This window comes from Colobus angolensis, unplaced genomic scaffold, assembly GCF_000951035.1.
Source record: "Colobus angolensis palliatus isolate OR3802 unplaced genomic scaffold, Cang.pa_1.0 Scaffold8, whole genome shotgun sequence".
Classification (NCBI taxonomy): domain Eukaryota; kingdom Metazoa; phylum Chordata; class Mammalia; order Primates; family Cercopithecidae; genus Colobus; species Colobus angolensis.
In genome coordinates, this window is record NW_012121820.1 from 15,971,033 (window position 1) to 15,988,178 (window position 17,146).

Here is a 17,146-nt window from a genome sequence, read left to right on the forward strand (position 1 = left end):
CACCTTAGGCCTCACCCCAGACCTACTGAAGCACAATCTGCATCTTAACAAGATCTCCAGGTGATTCGTCTGTGATACAAACTTTAAGAAGCACTGTTACAGATGAGGAATCTGGGATCAATGAAGGTAATTAACATGCCAAAGGTTACATAGCTGGTGTGAGCTGGGATTTGAACTCATGTCTGCATTTTCTAAAAGGCTGTGTATTTCCCACCACACTGCTACTGAAATTCATGCCAAGCTTATAGCTTAGAAAAACACATCTAACGTTGTATGAAACATATTTTAAAAACTTTATTACAGCATGGTTCATTATTTCAAAATTGAAGAATAAAGTTATTTTAAAAAGTTCACATCCCACATTACCAAATACAAAAATCCTGGTCATAGAGGTTTCCTGCCTTGGCATGCCAGAATTAAAAATCTTTCTAGTTTATTTTTAAAACAGCTAAAGGTACTGGATTGTTACCTTGGTGATTAAAATTCATGTAACTTCTTAGTTCTCCGATGTCTCGAGAGACTGAAGCCCGGGATCAAGAACACATGCTTTGGGGGGGTCCCAGCAGACATTAAACTGTCTGCACAATTTGAAAAAGTACTTAACTTCTTTGGGGCTGTTTTCTCAGTAATAAAGCAGGCTAATGATAACCCACATGGAGTTGATGTTAGGGATAATGACATCACGTATACACTGGAACACAGCAAATACTCAGTAATGTAAGACACTATCACACTATTGCCATCATCAATATCTACAGCAGCCTCAGACCAGATGACACATCACCGGGAAAATCACCCAGTTAACTAGGCTAGCAAACATTGTTATTCCAGAAGTTTGCCAGCCAGCAGGCATACTTAACGTAGTTATGATTTATTAGTAATCAATATATTTAAGAAAGTTGTAGGCTTTTTTTTTTTTAGTGATTATCAAAGTGACATGCTTAATTTATTTTATGATAACCCTGCAGCTAACAGGGACCAAATTAACCATACTTTTCTTTCTACTTTGGAGCCAGGGACAAGGAAGAAAAGTGTTATTCAGAAAAAGTTTAAGGAATGTAGAAGAGACAGGGGAAAAACAATGAATGTAATACACACCACAACACTACCATGTCATATATGTGCATAATTTTATAGTATATAAAGCACTTTCTCGTGTATTATCTTATCCAATTCTCACATACTGTGAAACACTGTCTCCATCTTAAAGGTGAGGAAACTGAGGTTAAGAGAGCAAACGACACTCAAGTCACAGAACCTAAGCACAACAGTCATGGCAGAAACACAAACCCAAGTCTTCTGAACGCAGCCCAGGGCTACTTTCTACTAGACTACCCAAGTGATTTAAATTTACTACTCTCACAAAGAGAGATGTTCAGCGTCAGAAAATCACCCCCAGGACCAGTTCCCAGCAAGTTTCTACAGCCCCATCCGCAGAGGTGACCTACCCAGCCTAACATACACACCCTTTAATAGACTGTTCCTAAAAGACAAAAGGGCTGCTTCTCTTGAACCTGATACTTGAGAATAATTTCTGTTTAGGGATCCTTTGTTTGACTACCTGGAAACAATGTTCAACATCTTTTCAACCTCCTTCTTATGCTAATTACAGCTCATCAGCATCTGGACACCCACAAGCAAAATCAATCTGGCTACAAAAGCAAGCCAACAACATTTTCTTACCATAAAAAAAACAAACAAGTAAGACTGCAAGATGATTAAATACACAGAACATTTCCCCAGCAATCTGCAGGCTGCTGCATATAAAAATCACATCCAATATTACAAGAGTCCAGGAAGGTAGACACTAACAAACATCTCACACACGTAATTGTATTCTTTATGAGCAGTGAAATGTATACAAGTTTATTTTCAGTTTACTCCCTTCCACATTATATCTTCTGTTAGATGCCAACATGTCTAACACATTCAAGTATTCACACATTAAAAAAAAATTCCATTTGAAAGGCATCTTCACTTCCCCTTCTTATGCTATAACCAAATGAACCTGGATGCATTAGCCTTCAGTCTACAGCTCACTGTCTTACTACCCTGAAGTCCCAACACATTCACAACACTTAGAAGAGCCAATGTCGGCCAGGCACGGTGGCTCATGCCTGTAATCCCAGCACTTTGGGAGGCCAAGGGGGCAGATCACCTGAGGTCAGGAGTTTGAGACCAGCCTGACCAACATGGCGAAACCCCGTCTCTACTAAAAATACAAAAATTAGCAGGGCCATGGTGGCGCATGCCTGTAATCCCAGGTACTTGGGAGGCTGAGGCAGGAGAATCACTTGAACTGAGGAGGCGGAGGTTGCAGTGAGCTGAAACGGCGCCATTGTACTCCAGCCTGGACAACGACAGCAAAACTCCATCTCAGAAAAAAAAAAAGAGGAGCCAATGTCACCATCTAAGCCCAGCTCACCTTTCCAAACTGCTATTACCTCCACAAACTAATCATTTAACCTGAAATTTATCCTGCCTTCTAAAAATACAGTCTAGTTCCTAACTGTATTAAAAGGCCTACCCCTGCTAGAAAATGCCCAAGATGCAGTGAATAAAAACAGTATATCCATTGTGATTCCCTTTATACAAAATCACACACACACACACACACACACACACACACACACACACAGTCTCTAACATGGTGTTTGAATGGATGGCGTCCATGATGTTTTCAGTAATTAACTCTGGCTGGTAGGATTGGGGGCGATTTTTACTTTCCCTTCATCTTTTTCCACAATTTAAAAATTTTCTACATGAGTTTATTTTATTCATACTCAGATAAAGCAATAAAGCTGTGTTGAACAAGCCTTCCCCAAAGACCCACCATTCAAAAATCTTCCAGTGGCACAGAGAGAAAGTAAAAGGGGTGCTTACTAAGGCTTGTGCTGTAAGAATTCTGGCCAGTAGCTCTCAACACTAGCTGGGCAACAGAATCCAGAGCCCCTACCTCCTTTTTTTCTTTCATTATTCTCTTTTTATAGAAGGATCTGGAGCTTTTTAAAAATATAGATGCTTGGAGCCCCAGTCCTCAGAATTGTTGGAGGAGGGACATGTATTTTGTCAAAGTTCTTCAGGTGATAACTGATCAGTCAGGGTAGAAACTACATATTTATGTCTCATTCTCAGGAGGGGGACAACAGGGAGAAAGGCCAGAATGCTAAGGGAAGTGTTTACCTAAAGGCACGTAACTTTGCAAGGTAACCAAGCAGGGAATGGTTAGGAGCAGAAACTGAAGGCTGAGCAGTGCTGGGCATCAGGTATGGAAGACCGTGAGAAGAGTGGATACAGTGGGTACATAGACACATCTTAAGGTCTGAAGGCCAAGAAGAGGCACACAAAGTGAGGCAGGGCAAAATGTTTGGGATTGAGAGATGAAGGTTACTTATGCAGTACTGGGGCCAAGACTACTGACAGCTTAAGAGACTGAAGAGAAAAGACACCAAACAGTTTAAATTAGTCCCACTACAGGTTAGCAACCTTAATTTATGATTTAAAAAACCAAAACAAACCCAAAACAGAAGAGCACTGCTTGTGATTCAGTTTTTGGAAGCTGCAGGAAAATCCCAGGTTCAGTTCCTAGGAAGGCCAGGTACTAGCTGTGTGACCTTCAGAAAATGACAAGTTATCTGGGCCTCAGTGTTCTCATCTATAAAGTATGGGTAATAATACACAGCTTATAGGGTTATTGTGAGGATTAGGTGAAATGAGCTAATATATTTAAAAGCCTATTAGCGGACAAAGAACAAAAAAGGCCCCCAAATGGCAACATTAGGAAGCATATCCCAGTAAAGATTAAGTGTTCACTTTTAATAAACCAGATCCCACAGTTAATCACTTCCTAGTTTCTAAGTTATTTCCCCATTTTGGCACCACTTACAAATGCTGGAGAAATAACTAAAGGAGGGAGTCTGGCTATTTCTCTACTTTTGTTTCTACATTGCTGGCATTTGTTTTATCTATAAAAGAGATATACTATACCCCAAACTATTTCTATAAAACTTAATCAAGATCATAAATGAAAACTAACAGAGTCATACTGACACAATAACAGAGCATCAATGGAAAATTCTCCTTCTAAAATAAGAATTCTGGTAACACTGCCCCTAAAAAGCCAAGTTTCTACCAGGCAAAATGAAAAACACAAAAGAAAAACAGGAGTGATAAGTGTTTCTCCTTCATCCTCCCCAACCGAGCCCTCAATATCAAAACTGAATTTGGGCTAATTAGCTGAAACTATCAAAATAACTGAAATTAGTACTATATCTATGACCTGTCAAAACTCTGGGAGAGTCCTCTGTCAGCACAGCGTAGTTAAAATAACTAGCCTAACACCAATGACTACTAACCCCTAATGAACACTTACTAGGTACTAGGGCACCAGTACTGTCCTCAACACTGTCCAGAGATGAACTAAGTCAATCTTTGCAATAGCTCTACAGGTCCTTCCAGGTCTGGCTTCTGCTTACAACTATCTAATCTCCATACTCTCTTCAGCAAGGACTGGTACCAGACTGGTCTCAGAGGATGCTCCTGTGGAACTTGGTAAAAATACAGATTCATTGACTTTATGCAGACTGCTGGAATCAGAAACTCTGAGAAGACGTCCTCAACATTTCCATGAGATTCCTGATGATTCTGATGGTCAGCTAGGTTTAAGGCTCACTGCAGTTTGTCCCTCCCAACTATTTTTTTTTTTTAAATACATGCTGCTTTTTCCATTGACTTTCCTTTACCTGGCTAACTTTTCCCAAAGGTTTGGCTCAGGGGGCCACATTCCTAGGGTAGGGCTGTTTCTAATCACCCACTCTCACTACCCAGGTTGGACGGGGAGCCCCTCCTGTGCTCCCACAGTGCCTCATACTTCCTTCTACATCTTTATCTTGTAACATAAATGCAGGTTTCTCTGTCTGTCTCCCCAGCTGAGCTGTCAGCTCATTCACCTTACATTTTTACCTCATAACAGAAATGCAGGCTTCTATGTCTCCCTAGCTACGCTGTGTGAGCCTGTTTACCTTCTAACTACAGCACCAAGCCTGACACAAAGCAAGGACTAATGGTTTGTTTAATATAAGAATGAATGAAGCCTCACTGACCTACCTTTGGGGTATCTATCCATAGAAATAGATCCTCTGCAAGGGCAGTCTAAAATGGGAGCTTCAAACTGAAACAGAAGAGTCTGGTACCTATTTGAAGACATAATGAATTTGAAAAGGGCTAGCATAACCAGGATGGTAACCGACGGTCCAGGGTATATACCATCATGCAAAACAGTGGCTGTCCTGTTTCCCAAGAAGCCCCTGTTATGACCCAGTCTATCCACACATAAAGTCCTGGGTCACACCTGGGCTTCATACCCACAAAAGGCAAGAGGTTTATATCCTGCATGTAAACATGAAAACTGGAAGAGGTAGGGACCCATTCTATTTCTGAAAGAAGGCAAATGTGCAATAACTATATTACCATATTGAATGCTGACCTGCTAGACACTACACCAGACACTCATGATCATTATTTGTCACAAAACATTCTAAGAAAGGTTTTATCAGGCTTATTTGACTGAGGAGGAATTCAAGGTCCAGAAAGAAGAAATAACTTGCCCAAGGCCGCTAGCTAGCTTGTGGATAGAGCTGGGTATGAAATCAGGCCTATCTGCCTACAAAAGCAATCTGCCTTCTATAACTCTGTGCTGCCTCTGGATTACCAACCAGAAAACCACTGGAGCCACCCTGGTGTTGGAAGATGCTTTAGAAGTAGACCTAGGCTCAAATTTTGCTCTGTCACTAATGTGCTAAATGGTATTTTGGTAACTGACAAACTCTCTGAAACTCACCTGTGAAAAGAAGACAGAAATGCCTAATTCATAAAAGGTACTTATGTGCACCTGTAAAGCCCTGAGGCTTAGTAGACAGATGCCCAATAAATGTGAAGTGACCATTCATCAGTTTTCCCCACTCCCTCGAAAGAGAACAGTTGCTTCCAGAAAGGCAAATTCATCCTGTCTCACTGTCTTCTTCAATGGCAAACAGCTATGCTGTGCTCTACTTGGGAAAGACCTGTGGGTAAATCCTTAATATGACTTGAACCAGTTAACAAACCAGATGTGCACCACTCAAAATCATCCCCTCAAGCCTGATGAAAGGAACCCCAGATCCAAACACATTGTTTATTTCAGCATCCCTACATTTTGTCATCTGAGGTCAGGAATAAGACAAGCAGCTGGAGGGAAAGAAAAGGAATTGATCCAGAAACTATTCAATTATAAGATTTTCATATAGCAACAAAAAACAACAGCAAGACATTTTCATCCTTATTTAACATAAACTGCTGCTAGTACATGGCTTAATGCCATCCTTAAATACTGTTCACTCTTCACTGGCTTATTGTTCTGACCACTATAACCAACTCTGTGATTATCAAGCTTGAAGAATACAAATATGGGCACACGGGTGGTGGGGGCAGCCTCTGAATCCTCTGTTTATAGGTTAGACAGAGGAGAAATAGGGACCTGAGATTCCTTGGTATATCCTCTCAGGGAAGGTTTTTATCTTGTATTCCACATAGAACTGGCAAGTTTACAGCCGGCCTCTAGGACTGGTAGATTCAGGAAGGAAAAGAATTTCTTCTGGCAAGTACTTCTAAAATTACCAACATAGAAGGAGGAGGAATACAAATTAGAAACTCATCCTCATTCCAGCCACTAATACTAATGAAACAGGGTCTATGCTAAGCACTTGATCTGTATTATTTATTTAATCTTCACTTGTCACCCTTATAAGATAGATCCTAAGAATAACTCAATTTTACAACAGAAAAAATTACAGGCTCAGAGAGGTTAAGCAACTTTTCCAAAGTCACACAGCTGGTAAATGACAGAACCAGGACACCAACCTAAGTCCTGTCTTAATCCAAAACCCACGTTCTTCATCATCCATATCACAATAACTAGCTATACATGCCAAGTGCCCACTGTTGCCTCTGCCATTCCTTCCCTGGCATAATAATGAAATACTATTTATCCTTTGAAGAGTACTCAAATGTTATCTCATCTCTTAAGCCTTCCCAGAATCCCTAAGGATACTCCTTTCTCTGGGCTTCTTCAACCACTAGTGGGATATTTATTATAGTGTGATGTCTGGAGTCGGTATTAAAATGATCTAAACCAACATTTATCAACCCAGCTGTTATGGTCTAGATGTGGTTTATCCCCACCAAAACTCATGTTGAAATTTCACTGTCAATGTAATGGTGTTAAGAGGTGGTGAGACCTTTACAAGGCATCTGGCTATGCGAGATCCACCCTCACAAAGGGATTAACATAGTCTGGTGGGAATGAAGCAAGTCTTGCTCTTGCTGGACTAGATTACTTACTGCGAGAAGGTTGTTATAAAGCAAGTCTGTCTCTTGTGCTTGCTCTCTGCACACAATCATTTCCCTTTTTGCCTTCCACCATGAGTTGACATAGCATGAGGCTCTCACCAGATGGGCTGCCTGATCTTGGACTTCCCGGCTTCCAGAATTGTGAGCCAAATGAACTACTTTTTTAAATACATTATGCAGTCTCAGGTATTCTGTTATAGCAACACAAAATGGACTAAGATACCCCCAACATTGTGCTAGATTTGCATCAGTTACTTCAAATAATTCTTACCCAAGAAGGTAGGTATTATTTTGATCTTAAAGATAAACAAATAAACAAACATATATTGAAAACTACTACAGGACAGATACTGAGCAGCCTTATGGTAGAACCATAAATTGGTTAACTCATTAACAACACTCTGACTTTCATAATGCTCTTAATGACTAGCATGTGTCTCATGTTGATTATAACCAGTACATGATACAAAGGTGTTAAATAAATTCATTTATTCATTCACTCAATATTTACTGAGCACCTACCATGCACCAAGCACTATGATAGGCGGTAGAAATGCCAAACAACAATTTCATCAAGTTATTTTGCCATCTGCCCCTGATAACTTCTATAATTTGAAACGGTAAGAGTCCCTACCACTACGATGACTTGTCAAAGCACCAAGGTCTTCTGATCAAGAACTTCTGACTATCAGCAATTCAGAGAAGAGCAGGCTAGTCTGGACCCATGACAACAAATAACAATGGCAATGACTTTGTGAAATGAGTGTGACATTTGTGATCAGGAGCTGAGGAAGGGTCTGACTCCCAGTTTAGCCACTTACCCACTGTATGACCTAAAGCCATGATTTCAGTGAGTCTCACAATGACCCCATCTTCAGAATGAGAAATAACACCAAGCTTGAGGGGCCGTTGTTAGGCTCAAACATGATCAGACGTGTAAAGACACTCTTACAGGTGCTGAATATAGGGAATAACAAATGAACATATTGGCTGAAATTCTAATGCCTTTTGTTTCGGTCTGTACCATAATCTCCCTCCCACCAGAAGTGTCCTCATCTGCAGGCATTTCTGTTCTTGTGTTCCCTCTAACAATGAAACATTCTTGTCGAGTATGTCTTTGTAATTGTAATATAGTTTTGTGGTAAATATCTGTAAAATTGCTTTTTCCCCATGTCTGTTTTCCTCCTTCTTCAAACTGTAACTTTGCTGAGGGTTGGGAGTCTCTCCTACCTGGGTGGTAACTTTGGGAGGACATGAGAATTGGGAGACTAAAGCAGATAGACTTAAGATTGCAGTAAAGTTCAGGAGAGATGATGAGGGCCGAGACAGTGGCAACGAAAAGGACTGGTTAAGAGATTTTCTAAGGTGAATTCATAGGGCTGATGATCAATGACACATGGGGAATATTAGAGTTAAGCATGGCATGTTGATTTCCACAGAGGGTGGTGGGAAGGAGGCTGGTGCCATTTACCAAGCAGAAAAGATGACGGCAGTGAAGGAATGTATATGGTTTTGAACAAGCTGAGTTTGAATATCTGGTGCTGTCTGCTGATTATTAGCTGTGTCAACGAGAGTTTGGGAGTGAGAACTAGATTGAAGATCTGGGAGTCAATGGCAGATAGATGAAGGTTAAAGCTGCAGGAGTAGATGAGATCTCCCAAGGAGAATGCATGGAAGGAAAAAAAGGGAACCAGGGGAAGACACTGCCAATCTATTCAAAAACAAATGCCTGAGGGCCAGGTAGAGGAAAAGGATCTGGAGATGGAATACTAGGAAGAGCAGTCTCCCCCAGGGCAAGCACTGTATTCTGTTCCTTGTCTCCACTGGACCTGTCACATACTAGGTCTCTGTTATATTTTGAACATAGCAGGAGCCCCAGTAAAAGCTGGCCTCAAACAATGCCATGTCATTACAGCCCAGCACGAAGACTTTTAAAAATGTTTCATTTTGTCTATATTGGCTAAACTCCCTTCTTTTCTGACTGCAGGAAAAGTTTTGCCATTTCCTTCTAATCCTAGGAGGCGGTGTGGGAGCTCTGACCCGACTTCCTCTCTATTAGGAAGATACACAAGGCAGCTGTATGCTAGCTGTATGCTACCTGACATGTGGAGTCCACCGGAATCACTTACAATTCTTTGCTGATGACAGAAAAGTATTCTTTAAAGCACTGACCTATTATCAACTGCTGTCACTGCTGAAAAGGTAAAAATGCGTGTATATACCTAGCATGCACACCACACACCTACACGCTGCTCAGTGGCTCACCCCCTTAAAGCTCTTAACAGCCTCCAGGGGAACTATGTTAAAACAGTGCAATTAACTAGAACTGCTACAAACTCAATAACTCACATACCTAATGAAGCAATACGAGGAAAACTGGACTTATTTTAATAAGAATTTTAAAAAGAGACAAGAAGTAAAGGTCAGATGCCATTTCTGGATCCCACCTCTTTTCTTCTTCCACCTCTTCTCTTTTTCCCTCCTATTCTGAAGCAGTTAATACCAAGGGGACAATATATACTGTGCTATTCTTTTAAAACCAAGGAGGCAGCCAATCATGCTAGTGCACCCAAGGGCAAATCATTTCTTTCCAACCCATCCCCCAAGCTTAATGCCTGCCCTGATCTATTTCTGAAGGTTTTATTATGCAAACCTGAACGGATTTCAATTATAATAATTCTTTTTCTTCCCCATCCCAAATCACAAAAGAGGAACTAAATTACTGGCATTCTAGGTTGTAAGGGCGGTTTTGCTTTTACTCCCCTCTTTACAGTCGCCCTAATCTAGAAACTCCCATCTCTCAAACCCTTCCGTTGGTTTGGGAACACAGCTGTTTATATGTCACTCACTACTTAGCATAGCTTGACTCCTCACATTCCCATCAATAATGGATTTGCCCATTTGCCCACAGCTATCATGGAGCAATTAGACCACAGGCCAGTAAAACCGACCTACCCTCTCCTGGTCCTCCCACAGTAGAGGTGTGGGCATTTTCTCTGCCTGGCCATCCCCACGGGTATGTGTGACTAAAGCCAGGGTGGGCAGAGGTGGAGACAGTTTAAGGTCTCTTATGGTGCCTGCTTTATTCTGGGGCCTATGCTAAGCATCTACATGTCATCTCATCTGACTCTTGCAAACACCCTTCATGGTAGATTCTAGCCTCATTATTTTACAGATAGGACAAGTGCAGCCCAGGGAGCTTAGGAACTTGCCCAAGATGGTACAACTGATAAGCAGCAGATCCATCTGTACCACCTCAGGCTGCACTGTGACTTTGGGAGTCAGGGGAAGGCCCTAGGAGGTGACAGGGGCTATGACTGGACCAGGATGGACTTCAAGAGGCAAACCAGGATGTGTGATATTTTGGAGGGACCAAATAGATGCCCCTTTTTCAACTAAGATGGACTCTAAGGTTAAGGGAATAAATGTTACCTACAGGTGGAGGTTTCGGGGCTCAGCTGGCAGAGTAACTCCCTGCATTGCCATGGCTACAAGAAAAAAAACACCCTCTTGTGAAACTCCCTAACAATATCAGGCAAATTATCAGACCTCTCCTAACTCTGACTGGACAGAGGATTGGCTCTGCAAACATTCTTTTCTGATAAGCAACTGCAGACTTCAACAAGCTCAGGGAGACTGTACACCAACTTTGTGTCTTACAGTTCACCTTTTGACATAAAGAGCCAAATGCTACCTCATTTTAATGCTAAAACCCCGCCCCAGAGTGAACGCGGGATGTGTTACATGTTTACCCATTGCGCATGCACTTGACTCCTCTCATAATATGTGTAATTTCCCCCCCAAAACTGCGGAATGTGTATGACTCTATTGTCTAATACAGACCTTGTGAGGCCTAAAACCCAACCAGCCCTTTCGCTTTTTGAAGACAGAGCACTGCTGGTACATGCCACAGACTGTCTCTTCCTAGTTTACAAACTCCTATCATCAATAAACCTCTCCTTTCTGCTAGTTAGCCATCCTGGTGCTCCCGTGGACAACAGCGACAAGCCCCTGAAGCTTCACAAGAAAGAAAGGGAAGAGTGTGGGGTAGCTCTCTAGAGCTTCTCGACTGGCGAGCTGATTCCCAGGCCTCAGTGCTCCACCTAGGAGCTGGGCTACTCCTAGGTGCCTGTCATAGGGTGGCCTTGCCTGTAGGGAAAGTCTGTGTACAGCAAAGCTCTTAAGCGTGTGGCTCTAAAGTGGGGGTTCTGCCATAATCTCCAAGCCAATGTGACAGAGAAAAACTTAGAGCTAACAACCCACTCACTCATTTTAGCTTCCAAACAAGCTGGGGAAACACCATTCACTCTATGTGTATGACTGACTGACAACCATCAATCTGAACTGAAATCAACTGTATTGACTTCAACCTTGTCAGTTTCTGAGGAAAGCCCCAAACCCATGCTTGTCCTCAATGAGCCTTTCAGGGAAATGGCTGTTCATTACACAGTCAAGAAACATTTACTGTGCATCTACCACATGCCAAGCACCATGGGACCAGGCAATGGGATCTAGAGGTGACAAGGCCATTGGTTCCATAATTTCAAGGGCTATGAAGGCAGAGTCCTGAGACCAAGAGTCCACTGAACAGAAGATTCTATCCTAGTCTAGGGGTTCATGACATGCTTCCCTGAGAAACTGACATCAAAACTAAGGACCAAGCTAGGCCCAGTGGTTCATGTCTATAATCTAATCCCAGCACTTTGGGAGGCCAAGGCGGGCGGATCACTTGAGGTCAGGAGTTCAAGACCAGCCTGGCCAATAGGGTGAAATCCCATCTCTAATAAAAACACAAAAAGTAGCTGGGCACGGTGGCGGGCGCCTGTAGTCCCAGCTACTCAGGAGGTTGAGGCAGGAGAATCAGTTGAACCTGGGAGGTGGAGGCTGCAGTGAGCCGAGATCATAGCATTGCACTCCAGCCTGGGCACCAGAGTGAGACTCTGTCTCAAAAATAAAAAAGAAAAAAAGAAAAACTAAGGATCAAGGATAACCAAAAGATAGCCAGGCAGACAGTTCGGAGAAAATCACTGCACATGGAGGGAAGAGCATGGTGGAAGCCCAGGGGCAGGAATGAGCTGGGCACACCCACCAGTGTTCCTGATGCTCTGGGACCACTGTGCTCTAGCTTAGCACACAAATCTGGCTCACTTACGTGAGAAGGGCTGGCACACAGAGGCCAACGAAGAGCACAGTCTTACCCAGAGGATAGGACAAAAAAACCTTGCACAGTGTGTACTGCTCTGCTCTGCCTCCATTCTCACTTGGCCATTCATGGCCGAAGGTTGGTTTGCAGGAGTGGCAGCAGCTGGCAGGGGTGGCAGGAGTGGAGGGCCATGCTTTCTCCTTGGGGTTCACTTCTGCTCTCTGGGTGCTGGTCCACTCAGGATGCAGAGCACATCCTCCCCAGCCATTACAGTCCAAACATGCCATCTAGGAGATGTCTTACCAAGCCATTGCCCTCACTAACATAATGCTATCACATTCCTAATGCAGGTACTCTAAAGCAAATGTACTGTTACCAGCAGGCCACCGGGCACATTTTTTCAGAAGAAAAGTAGCTGCTCACTGAATCTGTCACTTCCTCCTCTTCTCAGTGCCATGCCAACAGACCAGGAACCTGCTAAGGTCTGTTTTCCTTCACACTCTCTTCCAGCACACTCAAGATGCAGCCTCAGGTCTCTCAGTGGAATCCCGCAGGTCAGCCACAGCATTGACCCTGAGGAGTGTCCTGGCTCACAGGCAACCCTGACAACCAGGGCTTGTTCCTGAGAATCTGAAGGTGCGCCTATCAGAGCTTCTAGTTCACTAGTCCACTTCCCTCATCTTATAGACCAGAAAGTAAAATGTAGAGCAGGGAAGTTAAGCCAAGGTTCCAAAGTCACACAGCTAGTTAGCTGCAGAACCCACGGCTCGGTTGCTTTCTCAGTTCACCTCCTCTAAAAAAAAAAAAAAAGATAAGGATGCTACCAATACTTCATAGGTTGTGAGTTTTAAATATGATAGCCAATAGTGCAGCTGGGCCAGGAAACTGGCAGGCTTTCAAAGAATGGTGACTGTCTGAAAAGTTTATCTTCTACATCTCCAAGACCCCCTCCATTCCCTCTCCCAGGGACTCATTTTGCTGAATTTTCAGCGGGGAAAATCTAGCATGGGGTTAACATATTTATAGCTAGCGTTTGGTCAAAACGAGTTAAACTGAAGTCTCTACTTGTTCTCAGGTCTCTAGGCCACAGTATTTGCAAGGCCAGTTCCTCCTTTGCTCCAGCCAGATTTCCTGTTGTCTCTGGAGAGCTGATCTGATAGAGAAGGTATCACTGAAGGTAACCACTGAAGGTAGGTCACACTACCTTCCCTTTAGCCACTCCAAGTTGGGAGAGACTAAGCCAAGTCAATGGGAAAACAGAGAGGTGGGAGTTCTCAAACTTTTGTCTACGAGGGTGAAGAATACAAAAGATCCTGCAGATACCCATGCCAATTCCACCAAGCACTGACCAAAAAAAAAAAGCCTCCTAAACCATGGGACGAACATTGCTTCTGAGAAGACAACCAAATGAGCCAGCCAGCTCAGCTTCTCCTCCTCTCTCAACACACTACCTCCCCACTCCTATCCACCCGCTCCCCACACTTTAAAATAACCATCCAACCATGTAAATTCCCTGGTGCAAGTGTCTGCCAGGCTCCAGCAGAACTGTCAATGCTCATAAATCCCTGGCCTTCCAGATTGCACTGTGGCTATTTACTGGGGAGAGGGCTGCAGCAGGCCACTAGACAACAGCAGGAAGAGACTGGCCTAGCAGTAACTACTCTGGTTACAGCGTCGCAATTCATGGCAGCATTTTGCTGGGAGTGTGCACCATCAGGGAGGAGAAACATAAAAAGGGGAATCTGGGCTATAAATAGTTTATTTCAGCAATTCCTGATGTTGGCTGAATCATACTTTAGTACAGAAATACATGAAAGCACCACTCTGGAGGTGACATGTGTTGCCACCTCATTACTCTTTTCAAAAGGGTCTTCCATCAGAGAGACACCTCACTACAAATGATAGTGAAGAAAACAAAACCCTCACACACAGACTTATTAACAGTCCAGAAGGAAATGGAACCACCAGGATTCAAACAAGCAGAGAACTGGTGAAACAAAGGCTATCAGTCACCTGGGGTCTCGTTTTCATTCATGAAAAATAAGAAAATAGTAAGAAGAAGGTAGCACTCTTCCTCTCTACCCCCCAAACACATCAGAATTTTTCAAAGTAGTTCACATTTCCCTGTTTCTCCTAACGCACCTACATTAGGCTGACTCGTCCAGTGAACCCTACCTTCGTGTTCCTTCTCAGTGGTTCCCACTTTCTTGATCTTCCTGGGAGATTTCATAAAGAGGGGAAAGATGGTTCGTAAGCCAAGAATGTCAACAAACTTATGGCAGTTGTCTGTGCCTTCAGGGCCAATCATGGCATGGTCCAGCACTTTCAGGGCACTGCTCCTGGAGATCTTCTTTTCCCTGTGAACAAAAGAGGTTTCAGATGAGGTATTTCATGGGGAAATTATAGTGCTTAGAAAAAAAAAAAAAGGTATTTGCCACCGTACACATTGTATATCTAAATGGAAATATTACATACTTGTTAACCATTAGGAGAAGACATCTACAATAGGGTGGACAAATTCTTACAGTCAGAATGATAAACACAAAAGGCAATACTCAAAATTCTTTATGAAGCATTACCACAATTACACATGAAAAATGTACATTAAAAATGACTGGAAAGAAAGAGATTAAAATTATAAGAGATTATTTCATGGTGTTGAGATTACAGACATTTCATTATTCTTTTTTCTTTAACAGCTTTATTGAGACAATTCACATACTATACAATTTCTACCATTTGAAATGTACAACTCAATGGGTTTTAGTATATTCACAGATATGTCAGCTACCACCACAATTATAAAACATTTTCATTACCCTGAGAAGAAACCACCTACTCTTATCACCCCCTACCCTCTTCTTCCCATCCCGGCCCTAAGCAACCACTGATGTACATTCTGTCTTACAGATTTGCCTATTCTAGACATTTCATGTAAGTAGATACGATATATTACGTGTTCTCTTATGACTGGCTTCTTTCACTTGGCAATGTTTTCAAGGTTCATCCACGTTGTAGCATGTATCAGTACTTCATCCCTTTTTATTGCCGAATAACACATGCCACAGTTGGTCCATTTATCAGTTGAGGGACATTTGGTTTGTTTCCACCCTTTGGCTATTATGAATAATGCTGCTATCAACATTGTTTCCTTAGTTTCATTTTTGGATTGCTCATTGCAAGTGAATAGAAATAAAACTGGTTTATTTCCTGCAAACTTGCTAAACTTGTTTGTTAGTTCTAATAATCTTCTAGTAGATTCCTTAGGATTTTCTATATATATTATGTTAACTGCAAACACTTTTACTTCTTCCTTTTTAATAAAGATGCCTCTTATTCCATTTTATTGCCTAATTGCCCTGGCTAGAACCTCCAGGACAATGCCCAGTAGCAGTGATGAGGGTGAAAATCCTTGTCCTTGTCTTAGGGGGAAAACATCCACTCTTTCACCATGAAGCAGGATGTTAGCTATGGGTTTTTTGCAGAAGCTCTTTATCAATGGTTAAAGAAGTTCTCTTCTATTCCTAGCTGACCTATTGGTATCAAAGAATGTTGGGTTGTGTCAGATGCTTTTTCTGCATCTAATTTTTCCTTTTCCTGTATCTCAGTTTCTCATTTTTCCATAATGAACATGTAGAATTAAAAAAGATAAACTATTTTCAAGAAAAAAAAAAAGGTGTTTTTCCTCTTGAAGCAAAAGGTCATAGAATAATAGTGCCACTGGCTGCTATTCTTACAGATACTTCCCTAGGGATTATAATTTTTCTACAATCTTAAATTTTTTTAAAAAAATATTCTGAAGTAGAGGGAAGCAAGTCAGTCATTTCCTATCTTGCTACAGCTGGCAAATAAACCAACCAAACCAATATGCAATATTTACTGAGCACCTACTTAGCACTGTGGTAGGCACAAGAGAAAACAGTAAGAAATGGGTTCTGCTTCCAAAAAAGAAGCTAAATCTGGGGAGACCAGAGTAATATGAAAGGATCAGAGAAAAGCATAAATCAGCATATAATTTTTCCCCATGTATTATTCAATCTACAAATATTTACTGGATAACTCTCACATGATTGGGAAAGACTGCGTCCCGGTTCTCAAGCAATTTACATTCTCACGGCAGGAGACAAAGGAGAAATTGAGATACCTGATAATGGTTAGTGTCAAGGAAATAAAACAAGGCCATGTGAAGGAATGACTGGCGTGGATCTCTTAGATTCAGTTATTAAGGAAAGCCTCCTAAGGAGTCACATTGTGTTGAGAACTGAGTGATAAGATGAATCAGTCATGTACATTTTAGGGGCAAAACAGCACTCAAGACAGGAGGAACAGCAAGCACAGAGGTCCTGAAATAGAAATGAGCTATAGATAGGCAACTGGTGTGTTTGAGGAACACCAAGGAGCAGAGTGTTCCTAGATTCGTTCAGGGAGGGAAAGATGGGCTGTATCAAAGGCTGTCACAAGAAGGCATCCAAGTGAAGAAGTGATTCCAGGAGTCACTTCTGGAATGCAATTCAACATGTTGGTTCTGAAATTGTCATGTGTTACATTAAAGTGAGAGGGACAAATTACATGTACTTGGGAGAGTGTGAGGAAAGGATAATCTATATATAAATATTT

General features: G+C 42.1%; 1 protein-coding gene across 1 annotated transcript in view; it reads right to left on the reverse strand.

Annotated features, from left to right (window-relative positions):
• Positions 1-17,146, reverse strand: part of CTNNBL1 (catenin, beta like 1) — a 177,636-nt gene that overhangs the window by 54,556 nt on the left and 105,934 nt on the right. Inside the window, exon 11 of the mRNA XM_011929066.1 lies at positions 14,705-14,886. Coding sequence (XP_011784456.1) covers positions 14,705-14,886 — 182 coding nt within the window. The remainder of the gene's footprint in view (positions 1-14,704; positions 14,887-17,146) is intronic.